Raw genomic sequence first — 19,254 nt, 5'->3', positions numbered from 1 at the left:
TGGCCAACCTGGTAAAGAGCTTCTCCAAACTAAGCTAGGCTGGTCTTTGGGAAACAGACATGTAAGCAATCACTTGGTCCAAATTTAAAGTCTTTTCAACTTGCTAGGGCCTGACCGAGTTTTGCTTTTCTGGCATTGCCTTAGAGAACCCAGGGTTACTTTCATGCCACCACAGCACATTAGAGAGGGCTTCAGGGGAGGATGCAGTGCTTTTGCCATAAAAAAGAGAAATTTAAAGGACCTTCTAGTCCAACCTCTTTATATTAAAGTTGTAAAAACTGACACATCTCCTTCCAGCACTGGTTCAAAGGAAATGGCAAACAAAAGAATAAACTTTTATGACTATCCTTCACCTTCCTCCACTTTCCATTTTCCCACAGATTTTTGTAGGTAGCATCCCCAGCCCAGGTTTCATCTGCTTATCCCTGTGTCTGTCTCTTTGTTCGCATCCCAATTTTGTCTTGTGTGGAAAAATTTATAAAGACTGTAGCAGTCACTCAATCTGGATGTCACTCCAAAATGACAGTAGGTTCTACTTTAATCTTTTGTGTAATCAGAGGATATCTGTATTTCTCACAAGAGGGTTTAAGTGAAAAAGAATAAAGTGGGATAGATCTTTTTCCTCTTCCTTTAATAAATGCTTATTGAATTAGCTTACCTAGCCTTGGACTCTTTTTTGCTAGCCTAACGTCTGAGCAGTTTCAGTTTTGCTCCCCTATTCTAAATAAAGTGAAAGCACTTAGCTTTGTAAAGCACTTAGCACAGTGCCTGGCACATAGTAGGCACTATATAAATGGTAGTTATTATTTTTATATTATTATAATGTAATATAATTATTTGTTATTAATTGTAAATATTTTATGCTCTCTTATTTTTCCTCTGTATTCTCTCCCTTAGTGATTTAATTTGCTCCAAAGGGTTCAATAAATATAATTTCTCTATGCAGATGACAAGGCAGCTAGGTAGCACAGTGGATAGAGTGCTGGTCCTAGAGTCAGGAAGATTCATCTTTCTGAGTTTAGATCTGACCTCAGATACTTCTAGCTATGTGACCCTGGGCGAATCACTTCACTCTATTTGCCTTAGTTTCTCCATTTGTAAAAAGAACTGGAGGAGGAAATAGCAAACCACTCGAGTATCTTTGCCAAGAAAGACCCAGATGGGGTCATGAATAGTGAAACAAAATGCAGATGATTGCCAATTCTGTATATTCAGTCATAATCTTTCCTCTGAGCTCCAGTTTTCCATCTCCAATAATCTGATGGATACATCACCTGAATGACCTACTGGTTCCTTAAACTCACTATTTTCAAAACTGGATGCGTCATCTTTCTCTATAAACCTGCTTTTCCTCTTAGTTTCACTATTTCTCATGGTGACAGTATTATCTTCCCAGTCCTGAAACCTTGGAGTAATCTTTAATTCATTTCTTTACCTTCTAGGGTAGAGCTTGAATTAGCAGCTTTGTGAGCAGAGAGAACATGGTGATCTGCACCTTCCCTCCATCTAATCAATTGCCAAATCATGTCTCTTTTCCCTCTTGTAGCCCTTATTTTCTCCATACTACTATCACCATATATCAGGTCTTTATTACCTGACACTTTGGTGATTGTGATAGCTTCCAAGTTGGTCTCCTTCTAATTTCTTTCCTTTCTAGTCCATTCTTCACATAGCTGTGAAAATAATCTTCCTCTGACCATATCACTTCCATAGGCAAGAACCTTCAGTGATTCCCTGCTGCCTAAAGCAGAGATCAACAAATCAGTCAGAGGATCATCTCTTCCTGCTGCCTGGTTTTATATAGCCACTGAACTAAGAATGATTTTTACCTTTTTAAATACAATAAAACTGTTTTAAAAATGTAAAAACCACTCTTAGCTTGGCTGGTTGGGCTTACAAAAATAGACATTGGCTGTAGTTTCCCAACCCCTGGCCAAAAGGATATAATACAAATTCCATAACCTGGTGTTTCATAGGGCCCTCTGCTGTCTGGTTCCAGCCTAGGTCTAGCTCTGTTTTACATCGTTTTTCTATGTTATTTTTTGTATATTTCTGTATTATTTTTCTAGCATTTAATGGTGCAGCTAAACTCGACTAATCTTAATCCTTCTCTCTCTTGCCTCTTGACATTCACACAAGCTTTCCAACATACCTGAAATGTACTCCTTCCTCATCTCTGCACTTTAAAACCTTTCTTTTTCTTCAGAGCTAAGTTCAGGTTTCTTCCATGGCTTTTCCTGATAACCTCAGTTGAAAGTGTTCTTACTCATCACGTATTACTAAAGCACGTTGTCTGGATATCTTCCTTGCCCCATCACACACTACCTTGTGTTATATTTATCTCAGTATGTCACAGAATCATCATATATCAGATTTAGAAAGGAACTCAGTGGTTACCTAGCACTGCCTGTACTTGGACAGGAATTTTCTATACTGTCTCTAGTAAGTAGTTACTTAGTTTCTGCTTGAAGACCTCTAGTGCAGTAGAAACCCTAGTAGATTGTAGGCTGTCTGTGGGCAGGAACTCTGTTATTTTTCAGCTTTCTATCACTGTTGTGTAATACAATATTTTGCATATAGTTAATGTTTGTTGAGTTGAATTAAAATGAAAAATATGTTGAGGAAAGTGAATTTTATCAGAGCCTTTAATCTGTTGGGTGGAAATGGTGCCAAATGTTTATATTTTGCTTCCAAATTTATACTTCAGCTAGATGTTTTATGCAGATACGATAAAATTGCCATGAGTAAATGATTTTCTTTCATTTAGATTTCATCGTTTCCTGGATGTGAGCAGTCATAAAGTAGAGAGGACGATAGAGGGGTAAGTCACTGCGTGTGTGCTTGTGTGTTCCGGTACTTTAGGGATCTGTGGGTACTGTCTTCACCACAATGCAGGTCACAGTCCCTCTATGTCTCAGTCATTATATTGCGATCAGTCTTCTGGTGATAAGCTTTTCTGAACTTTGTTAAGATGAGCCTTGGATGACAAATACAGTCTCTTGTTAGTCTGGTACTTTATATCTTGAATCTCTTGGCTTTGTCTTTGAAAATCTAGAGTCCCCAATATACTTTGATAAGCTACCTGATTAAGAATGGAGAACATTATGTACATTCAGCCTAAATACTTTTGTTAATACATTTCTTTTGAAATATCAGTTATCTTTTGTTATTTTAGAATTTATGAAAAGCTCATCATTCATTCAGATCTCAGCAAAGCTGCTAGTTGGAAGAAATTAACTCAAGAGTTTCTACATGCTTCACTTCCAAGTACTAAGGCACCAAAGGTATATTATTTTTAAAATTCCATCTTGTTAATATTAACCTTTAAGCCCTCATGGTATTCTAAATACGTTACGGATAAGAACGCTTAGCCTCTAGTTTTCAATTTGATTAGTTAACTGATTATGGCAGTGTGCTGCTGGGGAAAGAACGCTGGATTTGGAATCAGAAGACTTGGATTTGAGTCAGCTCTTGTTGTTATCTGTGACCTTGGGCAAATCACTTTCCTTTTCTGAGGGTCTGTTTCCTCATCTTGCTTTTCTTGTTGCGAGGAAAGTACTTTGTAAACTTTGAAATACTACATAAATGTGAGGGTATTATTATTCACATGTGAATTGACTCAGGTATTTCTGTTATACTCAGTACAGTTTATGCTTGTGATGAAAACAAATATTTTATTTGGCCAGTTATTTGCTTACTATCAGAAATGGAATTCAGAGCCTGGAAGAAGCCAATAGCATTGTCTAGATGGCTTTAAAATATATGTTGAAATTACTTGATGGCATTTGGCTGGCTTTCACAGAATCGCAGAATTTGAGAGTTGGAGGAGACCACAGCAATCATTTAGTCCAAGCCATATATGAAAAGCAATTTCCATTATAACATACCAAACAACTTGTTGTCCAGGCCCTGCTTGAAACCCTCAAAGGAGGGGGAACATACCATTTCTCAAGGCACTACATTCCATTTTGGCACAGCTCTAATTGTTATGAAAAAAAAAATTGACATTAAGCCTAAATTTCCTTTTTTGTAATTTCACACATTTCTCCTTCTATAACACAGATTCAAGGCCCTTTTGCCTTTCTCTGGGCATTCTTTCTTAACCCACAGCACTCTGAACATTAGAGGTTTAGAAGTGATCTCCACAGGAGACCTCCAGAAAAGGTCTAACAAAGGCATAGTATAATAGGACCAACATCTCTGTATTTATGGAAGATGGTTCTCTGATTGTAGCCCAAGACCGCCTTAATTTTTCTTGGCTGCTTTATCATGCTACTGATTCATAGTGAGTTTTTCAGAGTAGTTGCTGTCTAGCTACGCCTCTCCAATCTTATACTTGTGAAGGTGGTTTTTTTTTTTAATATTCAAATGAAAGACTAGATTTATCCCTCTTGAACCTCATCTTGTCGCTTCAGCTAAGTAATCTAGCCTGTCATGATCCTTTTGGATCCTGACTCTGCTGTCCACTGTATTACCTTTCTCTTTGGCTTTGTGTCATCAGTAGATTTGATGAGCATATCCTGTACCTTTATCCGAGTTGTGGCTAAGAACTATAGCAGTTCAAGCACAGATTCCTAGAATATTCCACTGAAGACCTCCTCAGATGTTGACATTGAATAATTAACAAATGGCCTATTTGAGTCCAGCCATCCAACCATTTCTCAATTCATTGGATTTTATTATTGCCTAATAGATATCTATCCTCTTCATAAGAATAATATGAGATAATCAAAAGCTTTGCTAAAATCTAGGTAAACTATATCCACCGCATTTCCCTTATCTACTATTTTAATAATCCTTAACTATTTCTCACCTTGGGAATAGGGTACCTAGAGGAGAGACCAGGATGTTTCTTCTCCACTCTAGAAGCAAATTGAAATCCTTTTAGGGAGCAGGGTGAGTACATAAGGTAGGGAATACAGTTGGGAAAGAGATACCAGTATGCATTGCTGTCATTTTGAACCCTAAGAAAGAAGTTCCTTTCTGTTATTTAGTTGTCATTACATCCTGGGAGAGATTCAGACCTATTTAAATTATCTACTTGCTGTGTGATTTGGGATATGGTAGCCCTCAAGTGACTATGAGATGAAGTTATTAAAAGGAAATTCTGAATTGGGACAACATAATGTAGTAGGAAGCTAATTTGATTTGGAATCCAAACACCTGTGTTTCAGCAATGGCCCTGCTTTTTGTGACTTTGGTCAAATTTCTTAATCATCTGTGAGCATCAATTTCTCCACCTGTAAAATAGGAATAATTAATGTGCCTAAAATTTAGAAATTGTCTTACCGATAATATGAAGTATGGATAACAGTGTAAATTTTGGCTAAAAAGAAAGAATAACAAACCATAATTCAAAGGTTAATCATAACACAAAACCTCAAGGTTTCACCAACATTTGAAACAATAGAAGTTACTAATCATAGGAACTATAAACAATGAGTAGCAGTTGCAGGCTTACTATTAGTAATCATGTACTGACAATCAGAGTTATCCTAAAGAAGAATGAGCTGTCTCAGGAAGTAGGTTCTTCCTTGTTGAAGATCTTGCATCAAAAGTTCCATGACCATTTATTGTGTATCTTTTAGATGGAATTTTTTTTATCAGTTATTGCTTGGACTAAATGGCTAATTAGTTCCCTTCCAGCTCTCAAATCTGAGAATCCATATTTAGAAGTTGGTAGTTATAATATTATCCAGGTTAATGTTATCTTAGAAAAATAAACTTGGAAAAGAATATTATATAAGCATCAGAGGTTGAGTTTTTATTCACTTAAACTGAAATTTAGGTTTTAAAGGTATGCTTTAATAACACATCTTATTCACTTTACTTGTTTTAAAGACAGATACACATTATGCAATACTGTCACTCCTTTTGTGTCTTTCTGATTCTCCTTCAAACACCAATTATGTGGAAAAGCCAAGAGAAAAAGAAGTGGGTAAGTTACATGAAGATTTAATATAGCATTAGAAGAGGACTTTTGTGAAAGTTCAAATATTGTATGAAATGGAAATTAATTTCATAATGAAATGTGTTTTGAAGATATAAAAATTATAATGTAAATTAGAAGCTGTAGAAGTGAGCGGGATTTTTTTTTGTATTTGCTTATTGAAAGTCTTCATTCTTGGATTTTGCATTTATTAATCTAAGTTACTTTGAAATTTGTATGATTTCTTCTTTCTGTAGTTGTAGGTCTTTTCTGAGAAGGTTAATAATAAGCAAAACTATGTTGTATCTTAGAAAAGAAAGAAGAATTTGACTGGGGAAAATACTTGATGGAAGGTGAAGAAATTGAATTGGGTCCAGATGCAGATACACCAGTAAGTTACAGCAGTTTTGCTGTTAAATACTTCAACACTTGCCAAGCATACAGACATAATTCTTCCCTGGCGTAACCTACTGCAGTGGGTTGGTTGTTTTTCTTACTTATTTATATCCTGACTCTTTCCAAAAAAGGTTTTTGAGAAGCCACCCTTCCCTTTTGAGGGGGTGGGGGGAGGCTTCTGCTCTCAACAGAAGCAGAAGTCCTCTTATCATACCACTACATAAATAGTAAGATTTGCAAAGTTCACACCCAAATAGTAAGTAATTTGGAGTTTGAGTAGAATTAAAGTTAAGCTAGCCATTTTATCTGAGAAACCTTTTTTGTAGTTAATATTTTGGTAGGAATATTGTCACCAAAAAAAAGTGGTTCTACACTTGATATGAAAAGTCTCTGGCCATTGTCAAATTTAATTTTATGAACTTTAAGAAAGAAGCAACATTATTAACATAGTTCTTCTTTTGGTATATTCTCAAACTAGTTCACTTGTTTAAGTAGCTCTAGTTTTCTTACTGTTTACTAAAAGTAAGCTCTGTTAACTTATTTGATAGAATTGGTCTGAAGAAAGTGAAGATGATGATGATCAACAACCTCTTAGTAGAGAAGACTCTGGGATTCAGGTGGATAGAACACCATTAGAAGAACAAGATCAAAATAAGAAAATAGTACCTCATGTCAGTTGGAAAGGTAGTGTAAAGTTGGAAATGGCATTGCGAATAGAGAGATTACCTAATAAAATATCAAACTTTAAAATTTGGCTAATGTATCTCAAGTTCATATATTTCCTCACATTTTCAAAAGCTCCTTTAGGCCAGTAAGAGACCTTTAATTATATGTGACATAAAAGCAGCAGTGCATCATTAATATTAAAAAGGAATGTTTACATGCCATTTTGGTTCTTTGATTTTTTAAGTAAATATGTATTTTTTATAAATATGTAAATTTTCCTTTAGATTTCATGGGGGAAGGCACAAAATTTCAGGTTGAATTCATTCCGATTTAAGCAAAAAGAAAATTAGTTCAGTTTCTTCTTTAATTTGTTATAGAATCATATCACTTTTAAGCTGAAGTGGCCCTAAGAAACCATTTTTTCCAACTTACTCATTTTATATATGAGGAAGGTAAAGCCTAGAGAGCAAGCCTAATGTCTTACCCAAAGTCACACAACTAGTTAATGGCACTAGAATTGAAGTTTGCTTACTCTTAGTATTTCCGTTTTTATTAGCCTTTCTAGGTTGGATTGGAAAATTTTTGAGATTCTTTTCAGCATTCATTCAGAAAGTATTTGTTGAATATGTCCTAGGCACTGTGGTAGATTGAAGGGAGAATAAAACATGGTCCCTGATCTCTTGGAGCTTATAGGCTAATAGGAGAAAGAAGAGTTCAGTGTGAAAGTTCAATAAGAAAGGCACAAAATGCTATGGTAGTTTAGAAGAAGAGTTGTTTCTAACTAAGAGGGATCAAAGAAGTTTTTTTTTTTTCCAGAAGTCTTGATATGAGAGAACATTTAAGCTGTATCTCAAAATAAACAGTTTTTGAGGCTGGGGAGAGGCATGCTAGGTGGAAGAAAGTGCACACACATGGGCACCGAGAGTGAAAGGCATATTAATACAACCATAGAGTTTAGCATGTTGGCGAAAGGGGATAATGGGGGAGAAAACTAGAGAAATGTAAGTTGGCGCCAAATTTTGCAGGGTCTATGAAACCTGTCTTAATGGATTTAGGGGAGGTAGGTGATAGACAGGATCAGAGCAAATGAGAAGAGATTTTTTTTAAAAAATCTTTTAAAAAATATTTTACTGATTTTTTTTTTTACAGTGCTTTCACTTCTCGATGTCTCCCCTTTCTCCACTCTTGGATCTTTGCTTTGTGACAAAGGAGTACAGTTAAGCAAAACACATGGACACATTGACTATGTCAGAGATATTTTGGTTATAGTCAGATTAATCTTGAAGCATTGTATAGAATAGATTGGAGATGGAAGAGACTGGAGGACAGGAAACAAGGTAGAGCGATATTTCAGCAACATAGGTAGATAAAAGTAGAGTGCACTGTAGCGATGGTGATGGAAAGATGGGAAGGGATGGTTACCTCTATGGAGGTAAAAATGATAAGATTTAGACTTTGATTAAGATGGAGGTAGAACAGAGGGTCACAGATGGGTCAGGTGTTTCAGCCTGTATAACTGGCTCTATAGTGTCATTAACAAATCTGCCTTACATGCAGAAGGTCCTGAGTTTAAAACCCAGTGGAACTCTGGTTATCCATTTGAGGCAGCAGTTCAGTATAAAGAGTACTGGATTTGGACTCAGAAGACCTAGGTTTGAATCCTGGCTTTACTTGTATAATCTTTGGCAAGTCACTTCACATCTTTGAACCTCAGTTTAGTCATCTGTAAGATGAAGTTGGCCTAGATGGCTTCTGGAGGTCCTAGCTCCCACCCTGTGATCCTGTGACTCCCACCATTTTACCACTCCATTTTCGGTGCACAAAAAAGACAAAGTCAACTGTTCCTGCTCATTTTATTTCAACATTGGAGCTTGTCATCATGGAGACAGATATTCTCAGTTGTGCAATCAACCAACCTTTAGCCAGACCGTCTTGATTCACAACCCCCCAAAAAGTACACAGATGGTTGATGGCCCACATTGCACAGTGAGCACTGAAGTGCAAGAACACGATGGTCAGTTTTTTGAGAAAGTTTTTACACAAATGGAAGAAGAGTATGGTGAAGTTGAGATGAATATTTGTGATAACCTTGGGGATCATCTTGTGGGAAATGTATATGTAAAGTTTCACCATGAAGAAGCTACAGAAAAGGCTGTCCTTGACTTAAACAATCACTGGTTTAATAAAGAGGTAATTCATGCAGAGCTTTCACCTGTGACAAGCTTCATAGAAGTCTGATGTTGCTATTATGAGAATACACTCAAGGAGGCTTCTGTAGACTTGATGCATCTGAAACTCATCTCTAGAGAACCATAGCTGGAGTTGTATGGATGTCATTGTAAGAAGTGTGAGGTCTTGATCAAGATCTTGCAAATGTCATTCTTGGTTGAAAGACGATTGTGGTTGTGGGGGCAGTGGTGGTAATAAATTGGTGAAATGAATAGAAAGAGGAAACTAAGAAGATGAGCACTTGGGTGGGGGTTGACAATCAGTTTTCATAGAAAAAAATACTGCAATTAAATTTTTTCTAGTTAACTGTTGAGAATTTATGGCCTTTTTATTTAGAGGTACCTTTTAATATTTCATAGTTTTCTCATACTGGACTTTGTAATCTGTGAGGGCAAGGATAATGTCTTATTCTTTTTGTCCCATCTGGTACCATGAGCACAGTAGGTACTATTTGCATATTTGTTGATTGAATCTTTTTAGTTCTGGTTAATTACATTTCATTGAATTTTGTATTTCGTCACACTAATATATTAAGCTATGTAACATTTGATTCAGTTCAATAAATGTTTTTTATACTTGCTATGTGCAAGACATTGTACTAGGTACTGGGGATACAAAGACAAAACCAAAATGGTCTCAACCCTCAAGGAGCTTACATTCTACTAGGGTGATGCAATCTAGTATACAAATGAGTAAAGTCAAAGTAATTTTAAGAGAGATGGAAAGATAGTGACTGGAGGGATCAGGAAAGGAGATGGCATCCAAGGTGTGCTTTGAAGAAAGCTTGGGATCGAGAGATAAATGTGAGGAAGGACCTTTTCCAGATGTGGGAGACCACCTGTGCAAAGTCACGAAGGTGTGAGGTAGAAGGTTATGTATGAGGAACAGCTAGCAGGCTACTTTTGATTGGAATAGGGAATGTGTAAAAGAAAATCACATGAAATAAAACTAGAAGGTTAGGCAGGAGCCAGATTGTGGAGGGCTTCAAGTGCTAGCCTGAGGAGTTGGTATTTTATTGTAGAGGAAATAGGGTACAATTGAGTGGAAGGCAGTGACATGATTATATCTTTGTTTTATGTATTTCTCCTTACACGGAGATGGATTGAAGAGGAAGAGAGAGGGGAGACATGAGGGACCATTCAAAGGTGTTGCTGTAGTCCAAATGAGAGATGAGGGTCTGAGCTAATCTATATAAATGGAGGGAACAAGAGAGATATAAAATATTTTATAGGAGGTCAGATTATAAAGACTGGGTAATTAGATATGGGAGTTGAAGGAGAGGGAATAATTAAGGGTGACTTCAAGGTTTGTGAACGCTGGGTAATTGGAAGCATTGTCCACAGAAGTAGGGTAGTTTGGAAGAAGGATAGTTTTTTGGGAGAAATGTAATGAGTTATGTTTTGAACACATTGAATTGGATATGCTTGTGGGATGTGCAGGTGGAGATATTCAGGCATTTGGTAAAGTGGGAATTAGGAAAGAGGTTATGGCTGACTATGCAGATTGGAAGCTGTCTACAACAAGATGATAGCTGAACCTGTGAGACTTGTTGCTCATTTTTTGTTTTCAAAGGGGACCAGTGACATCACAGGGTGATATCTTGACTTGCTTCTCAATTGGATTTAAGTGAGGAAAAGTTGCTCAGTTGTCAGCCTCACTCTCTCTTCCTGAGTCCTTGAAGTCCAGTGACAGAACAAGAGTTAGGACACAGGATGCAGTGGATGACCTTTGATGCCTGACCAAGCTCTAAGTGCCCCACAGCGCCTGCTTCAGCCGCCTTCATGGCCATTGGGACAAATTGTTCTCATCTGCCCATTCTGCTTGGAAAAGTCTTCACATGCTTGGGGTAGACATCCCCCTAACTTACTGATGGGTTTGAAGCCTGTGTTAAATCATGAAGAGAGAGAATGTCCAGAGAGAACAAAAGAGGACCCAGGATACCCCTAGTGAACAGGAAGAAGAGGATGATCCAGCAAAGGCTGTAGAGAAGGAGCTTTCAGACAGGTAGAAGGAGAACCAGGACCAGGCACTGTTAAGCCAAGGAAGAAGGAGATTAGGGAAGAAGAGTGGTTAAACAGTGTGAAAAGCTACAGAGCAGTCAGGTGGGCTGAGAAATGAGAAAAAGCACTAGATTTAACAGTTGAGATCCTTAGTAACTACATAGCATGACTTGTTTTTAGAAGTTGGAGTATAGTGTATGAATAATGCTAAACTTAGAGTCAAGAACACTTGAGCTCATATCCTGCCTCTGACACTTTTAGCTTTGTGAACAAGGGGAAGTCATTTAACCTCTCTGAGCCTCAGTTTCTTTATTGGTAAAAATGAGTATAATAATACCTGTTGTAACTACCTGACATGTTGTGAGGCTCATATGCTATAAACTAGTTTACTGTGTATCAGTTACTATTCTTACAAGAAACCATTTATTGCACATTTAAACGATAGTGTAGTGGCTGTTACAGAAAACTCAGCTTTCAAATATCTTTCCAGCTGGTGAACCAGATGCACGAAGCTGGTTGGAGCAGCACGTTGTGCTTCAGTATTGGACAGCCAGACCCTCACGTTTCTCTCATAGTTTGCATTTGCACTCCAATTTATCTTCTGTCTGGTAAGATAATAAAAATAGTATTAAAAATAAGGTCAGAAGTAACTTTCAATTGGATAGTTCTTGTTCGTCTCCTTTGAATTTTAATTGAGCTGTTTTGCTGTACAAAGATAGTACTCTTCTACAATTTATGCTTGGTTCAGTTATTTCAAAAATTTGACTTTAGTTTTGGATTCCCATGATTTATCTTTTACAATTCAATATGTAGATTGTTTTATTGGCTTATTTTACCTTATAGACCAATCAAGAAAAATGTATTAAGCACCTACTGTGTCTCAGGTACTGTGCTAAGTGCCGGGCACTGTGGTCAGAATGACTGTAAAAATGAAAGTGCAGTTGTTGCTGGTGGTGATGAGGAAGGTGGGCCCCTTCTTCACACTGTTTTATATTAATTTATTCCGAAATCTTAGAATGAGAATGAAGTTTTTGTTTTGAAGGAAGGAAAAAACAATAAAGATAAAATGAAGGGTTTTTTTTAAATAGCTGAATAGAATGTATTATTATTTCTTTTGACTATAAGGAAAAATAATCATTATGACTTGAAATGACTGAATATCTTTTTTAAAAGTGTACTTATTGGCTTATGATTATGATTCTGGGAATGTATTAAAATTATAATTCTCACTGTTTACTTTCTTTTTGTCCACTGGCTGTTACCACTAGGTGGCTCATAAAATATAAGAGATATATTCAAAGTGAAAAAATGATTCCTACCTTATTTTGTTTTAAAAGAAGCATTTTATATCTTTGTTTATGATGTTTATGATCTTTTTAGGGATCAACACTTGTACAGTAGTGATCCATTGTATGTGCCAGATGACAGAACCTTTGTTACTGAAACACAGGTTATTCGAGAAACACTTTGGTAAGACCCATTTGCACTAAATATGCAAGTAAATTATAATTTATACAATATAAGGAGCAGGAGCTAAGACTTTCTGAAGTTACTGAGGGGAATCACCTCCCTAGCTAGGTAAATCCTGGGGATTTGTCTGAGACACATGGAAGTTAATTGCTTTGTCCAAAATCACAAAGTTAATAGATGTCAGAGATGGATTTGAACTTAGTTCCTTCTTAATTCTAACTCTGTATTCTATCCACTATACTTCACTATCTCTGTTGCACTAAATATCCAAAATAACATAGCATAAGAGAATTTAGTAGTGGAAAATTTGAAATTTAGTTTGTTAAAGAGTAATATTTTGAGGGTATTACAAATGCAAGTCAGAAATTAGGTATAATGGCAGCTTTAACACCCGTATCATTTCAAAGTGGAAATATAAGATAATGCAGATACCTAGAAACAGAGATAACGGAAGACTAGAGGTACCTAATAAAGTTTGAAGAAAACATAAGCATGGTTATCTTAATTAGTTTTAGAGTAATCATATAAATTGGTATGTGGCTACAGGCCTCCATATGGAAAGAAATTAGATTTCTTAAGAAATCAGACTATATACAAGCAAAAATGGAAATTATACTCTGCAGTATTAATACTGTATTCAGGCTTCATCAGCATTTTCAGGCTTCATCAACATTTTCAGGCTGACATTAAGTTTGGGAAGAGCTGACTGTAAAAGGCTTTCGCTGTCAAATTTTGAGGCATAAAATAGATGTTTCTCTTGAGTCAGAAGACTTTATGATTGAAATGCTTTAATTTTTATGGTTAAAAACCTTATGGGAATCAAATGTGTACATTTGATATATTTGATTTCGTTTTCCATTTTTAAAAGAATTTACCTTTTTTAAACCTTGGATCCTTTTATGGAAACTTTTCAGATGTTCCTGTGAAAGAACTCTTTTTCTAGATTTTAAGTGTATTAACTTCTCTTTTTTTTTTAATCACAGGTTACTTTCAGGGGTAAAAAAACTTTTCATATTTCAGTTGAATGATGGGAAAGTTACTGTGAGAAATAACATTGTAGTAACTCACTTGACACATGTAAGTTATTAGTAAATAAGCTTTTCCTTCCTTTCATTGGTTTAAAGTCCTGAGTTTTAAGAGGTTTTTGTGAGCTATGTCAACAGTTAAAAATAAGAAGTGATTGTTTGTTTGTTGTGACTTTATTAGTTGATGTAATTTTCCTGGTGCCTGAGTGTCCTTATAGGTAAACCGAGAATGTTATTAAAGGAAGATAGGTTTTCTTCCTTTCTGGCTCACAGAAATGTTAGGGCAAATTATATATTTCATGTATAGATTCAGCATTTGTGTAGTAGTGGTCTACAGTATGTGCCATATGACAGAACCTTTACCCTGAAACACAGGTTATACAGGAAATACTTTGGTAGGACCTATTTGCACTAAATACACAAATGAGCTATAATTTATGATAATCCTTAGGGGTAGAAAAAGTGGCTCGGGCAGAGAGGGAAAGAAGAGACAAAATACCTGCTTCATTGTCTTGAATTTCCCAATCTTTCTAGGTTTCAAATTTTCACTTGAAAAATTGAGAGGGTTGGACTCAATGATCTTTAAATCTCTTAGGTTTAATGCTTTAAACTCCTAGGCCTTGGTTTTACCCAAAAGCTGTACATATCCTAGTAGAATTTATTACCTCTATAACATACCCTTTAAGTTACACCCAGCTCTCTATGATGTCTCTGTTTTTTTAAAAAAGATAAAAAAATATAATTTGTTATAATATAGCATTACAAAATGAGTATTTTCTGTGTATTTTCCCTGGATATGAAATTTGAGTATTCATTCTAACTTTATTTTCTTTTATAAAAATATTCTGAATTATAATTAAAGCCATACTTTAAGTATTTTACATTACAGCAACCAAATTTTTGTGTTGCCGGGTAGAAATTTCAGCTTTCTGGTTTTGAGAGAGACTAATTTAATTATGAAATACTCTTACAGAACTGTTTAAGATCGGTGCTGGAGCAAATAGCAGCATATGGCCAAGTTGTGTTTAGACTACAGAAGTTTATTGATGAAGTAATGGGGCACAGTTCAGAAAGTACATTACATGGAAATACTTCCACACCTAAGAAGTCTACTGAACCTCCATTTAGAACCTACCAAGCTTTTATGTGGGCCTTGTATAAATATTTCATTAGTTTCAAAGAAGAACTTAGTGAGATTGAGAAGTGCGTCATTAATAAAGGTATTGAAATAATTCTTTGGTTTTACTTATGATATTATAACTTGTAACTTTTAAATATTTTTTGACTTTGTGATTAATTTGCACATTTGAAACTATAAAAATTTCATGCATAGCATTCATCTTATAATTTTAGGGTTTTTTGTTATTTGATTTATTTTTGCAGATACAACAGTTACTCTTTCAATAGTGGTAGACAAATTATCACCTCGACTGGTACAACTCAAGGTTCTTCACAAAGTTTTTAGCACTGGAGTGGCGGAAGTACCACCTGATACTCGAAATGTTGTTCGAGCTTCTCACCTCCTTAACACACTTTACAAAGCCATTCTGGAATATGACAATGTTGGTGAAGCCTCTGAACAAACAGTATGTGGAACTGGTGTTTATTTTAAATCACTTAAAGTGGACTGACAAAATTGTGGTGTGGAGGTGGCCCTTGATTTCCACAAGCTTTGTCAAAGAGTACAAGCTTTTACAGATTATATTTACCTGAAAAAGTTTTGATCCCAGACTAAGTGAAGGAATGTTAAGTCTGTCAAAAAAAAGAACGAACTTAGCTTACATTCAGAGAGGATCAACAGAAAGTGACCACAGGAACTCACAAACCTAGGTGTGGAAGGCTATGAGCTGAATTGCTGGAGGGGTGTACCCATATCAATAAAATTAGGACTCTTGGAGTATTGAAGGAATTTAACACTTACTAGGGCATTCATGACACCTGAAGCTGTGCTATGAAATTTAAAAACCTAAACATTTTTAAGCCTGTGTGTTCTTTTGGCAAAAGCAGAAATGAAAGGAAATGTTTAGAGACTAAAATTTGTAAAAGTAGAATTGAACATTCATTCTAGCAAAAGTTTATAAATATAATTTTACCCGTAATATTTACCTTATTAATAGCATTTATGGGTAAGATAGTGGCAACAATGTGGTGGAAAATGCTCTAGGACTAGACTGGGAGTCAGAAGATTTGAGGTCCTGCTGCAAACCGTCACAAACTATTTATTCTGCCACAAACTATTTGTGTGAATTTGGGCAAATCACTTCACCTTTCTAGACCTCAGTTTCCTGATATGCAAAGCAAGTGCTTAGATTAGATGATCTTTAAGGTTCTGTCCATCTCTAAGTTCTATCATAATTTTTTTGGCTTTAAAATCCTGTCACTATTTTGTTCTGGATGTTAATGATTTACATTAGCATTTTAGTACAGCATTAGTCATTTGAGTTATAGCTACAGGGAGATATACAACATATGGTAAACATATGAAGTATTTTTAAAGGTCCAAATAGTTTGTGTCTTATTTTAGTGTAGATTCACATTAATAGAGTAACCAGAATAGCTCAGGTAGAAGTGGTAATTCTTTTGAAATGTATGCGTTACAAGTAATGTTAAGCATTATTAGCCTATACAATCTTGGATTGAGAAAGATTGGTTGATGTTCCTTGCAATCTAAAATATCATAACACTTTTTAGTGGGGATGATGTCTTGTCTTTTTGATTTTTTTTACTTAACTGAAATTTTTTGACTTAACAAACAGCACAAAACATGACCGCTTAGGTCTGTAAAGAATGGAAAAGAGAATTTTATGTGAAATTGTGAAATTCTGTTTCGTAGTTTGATATTTAAATGTATATTAAATTTAATATTTTTAGTAACAAAACTTTGCTAATCTATTTAACCTTCTGAATTTTTTTTTATGTTTCATTGAAACTCTCCTTTATTTTCTTTTTCTTCTTTTATGCACTTTCACTGCCTGTCACCTCCTAAGTTTGTTATTAACTTTCAGTCAGTAAACCTAGATTAAGCACAAATTATGTGCTAGACTAACTTGGTAAATTATACCTAAATCATACCTATTTTATTGTATTTTAGTTTATATTGTATATAAAACATTTGCCAACCCCTGCATGCTAATGTTAGGCTTTAGCCTGTTGAACATTACCTCCAATACTTATATGAAAAACAAGATCTTCTAGACTTAAGCAATGAAGTGGTAAGATATATGGCAAGATAGAATAAGCATGTTCTATTTTTAAAAATCATTCATATTGAAATTGAATTATTTTAGTTATATCACTCAGATTTAGGCACTACTTAGACTAATACTTACAACTTCTGTTCATCACAAATTTATCAAACATCTACTACATGCCACACGCAGAGCTAGGAATAAAAAGACAAAAATTAAATGATACTTACCTCGTAATTACCTTCTGCGGGATAGGAAAACAACACGTATTCAGAGAAGTAAATATAACATGTATACATTATGATTGTAATATATGAGGGTGGAGCCCTAATAATAGGGAGAATCAGGAAATTCCTCTTAGAAGAGATGGCACTTGAGGTGAGGCTTAGAGAGTCTTTTTACATTTTACTCCCTTCCACACACACTGACCAGCTACACTGGCCAACTTGCTTTTACTTGTACCTGACTGTTGTGTACAGGGAATAGCAAATGGGTTGGCTTGGTTAGAATATAGAGTGTGTGACAGGTAGTGATGCATAGACAACATGGAAAATAGGCCAGAGCCAGATGATTGAAGGACTTTGATGTCAAATAGAAGAGTTTGTATCTTATGATAGAGATAGTAGGGAGTCACTGAAACTTTTTGATCAGGGAAGTCACATGGTCGGACCTTGCTTGTCTACTTAACCAGCTAAACTTGTGCTTTAGTGGTGTCAGTTTAGCAGTTGTGGGAAGCGTAGTTTAGAGAGGGTGATGGACTCAAGGAGACTAATTAGTAAGCTCTTGCACTAGTCCAGGCAAGAGGTGATGAGGGCTTGAACTAAGGTGATGGTGGCGAGGTTAGAGAAAAGGCAGAGGTAGAGTTGATAAGACCTGGCAACTGGTTTGATATAGGAATTGAGTGAGTGAAGAGTCAAGGATGACCGAGGTGAACCTAAGTGACTGGAAGAATGGTGGTGCCCTTGATAGAAATAGAAATTTAGAAAGATATTTGAATTTAGGGGGAAAGGTAATGAATTTAAGTTGGAGTTAGAGAAGCGGCATGGTGCAGTAGATAGAGAGATGGTCTTAGAGCTGGCAAAGCCTAGGTTCAGATTCTCCCTCTGATAACAGATACTCCCTGACTTTGTGTCCTTAATTTCTCAGTTCAGTTCTCTTAAGACTAAAAGTTGTAGAGTAGTTTCTGATCTGCACTGATGGTGGGAATTTCCTCCCCTCTGTTCCCAAACTGATTTTCCTTAAGTGTTGGTCTGATCGTGTTACTCATCTTTCCCTCCTCAGAAACTCCACTGATTGCCTTTTACCTCCAGGGTCAAGCGTAGAATCCTTTGTTTGGCATTTATAGTCCTTCACAACCTGACCCCTTCTTACCTTTCTGGTCTTATACTTGGCTCCCTTCTGCACACTCTACTCCAGCTTCACCGGCCTCCTTGCTTTTCTTCATACCAGATACTCTGTCTCCTGATTCCATACGTTTTTACTGATTGTTCCCCTGGCACTGAATGCTCTCCCTCACTTCTGCTTCCTGGCTTCCTTCAGGACTCAGCTCAGATTCTACATAGTGCAGGAGACCTTTCCTGATGCTCTTCCTTCCTGGCCTCCAATTCCTTCCCTCTAAGATTACCTTTAGTTTACACTAGATATCTGGTATGTTCATAATTGTTTGCATATCCGCTTCCCCATTAGAGTGTGAGTGCCATGACCAGAAGGACTGTTTGGCCTTGCATTCCCATAGCTTTTCACAGTGTCTCCTGAATAGTAAGCACTTAATAAATGCTTCTTAATTGGCTGAGTGACTGACAGAGGGATGATAACTTGAGGAGATAGTAGAGTCAAAAGAAAGGTTGTTTTTTTTTTTTTTTTAAGGGGGCAGTTCTGAGCATTGAGCATGCCTAGTTGTAGGCATCAGGGAGGGAACTAGTGAATTCATAAAGACTGAAAGTTAGTATGAGATGGGGGTATTCGAAAGGGCAGGCCCCCGAAGCAGACATGAAGGGATGGAATCCAGAGCATGTAAAATAGAGGGATTGGCACTGGCAAGAAGGGTTGCCTCTTTCTCTAAGACTATAACAAAGGAGGAAAGAATCTAGTCTGATGTTGAGGAGATTTAAGGTGCACAGTTGAGAACAAGAAGATGTTCATAATGGGTGGCCCCTTTTTTTCCCCCCCGCAGTGAAGTCTGAGACTATCATCCTCAGCTCTGAGGAAGGAAGGAGATGGATAGTGTGGGTGTCTTGAGAAGAGGTTTGGAACAGAGGTGGTGCAACACAGGGTATTGAATCAATTGGGAAAAGTTAAAAAGATCTCCTGTAGCAGTGAGGACCTAGTTGAGATTAGGTAACATACATTTG

The 19,254-nt window shown here is 36.3% G+C and overlaps 1 protein-coding gene across 1 annotated transcript in view; it reads left to right on the top strand.

Annotated features, from left to right (window-relative positions):
- Nucleotides 1-19,254, top strand: part of TUBGCP5 (tubulin gamma complex associated protein 5) — a 46,022-nt gene that overhangs the window by 3,655 nt on the left and 23,113 nt on the right. The window contains exons 2-11 of the mRNA XM_036746373.1: nt 2,768-2,821; nt 3,176-3,284; nt 5,842-5,938; nt 6,241-6,320; nt 6,874-7,009; nt 11,711-11,828; nt 12,601-12,690; nt 13,674-13,767; nt 14,689-14,935; nt 15,099-15,301. Coding sequence (XP_036602268.1) covers nt 2,768-2,821; nt 3,176-3,284; nt 5,842-5,938; nt 6,241-6,320; nt 6,874-7,009; nt 11,711-11,828; nt 12,601-12,690; nt 13,674-13,767; nt 14,689-14,935; nt 15,099-15,301 — 1,228 coding nt within the window. The remainder of the gene's footprint in view (nt 1-2,767; nt 2,822-3,175; nt 3,285-5,841; nt 5,939-6,240; nt 6,321-6,873; nt 7,010-11,710; nt 11,829-12,600; nt 12,691-13,673; nt 13,768-14,688; nt 14,936-15,098; nt 15,302-19,254) is intronic.

Source organism: Trichosurus vulpecula, chromosome 2 (assembly GCF_011100635.1).
Source record: "Trichosurus vulpecula isolate mTriVul1 chromosome 2, mTriVul1.pri, whole genome shotgun sequence".
Taxonomy (NCBI): domain Eukaryota; kingdom Metazoa; phylum Chordata; class Mammalia; order Diprotodontia; family Phalangeridae; genus Trichosurus; species Trichosurus vulpecula.
This window is presented reverse-complemented; position numbering and strand designations above follow the sequence as displayed.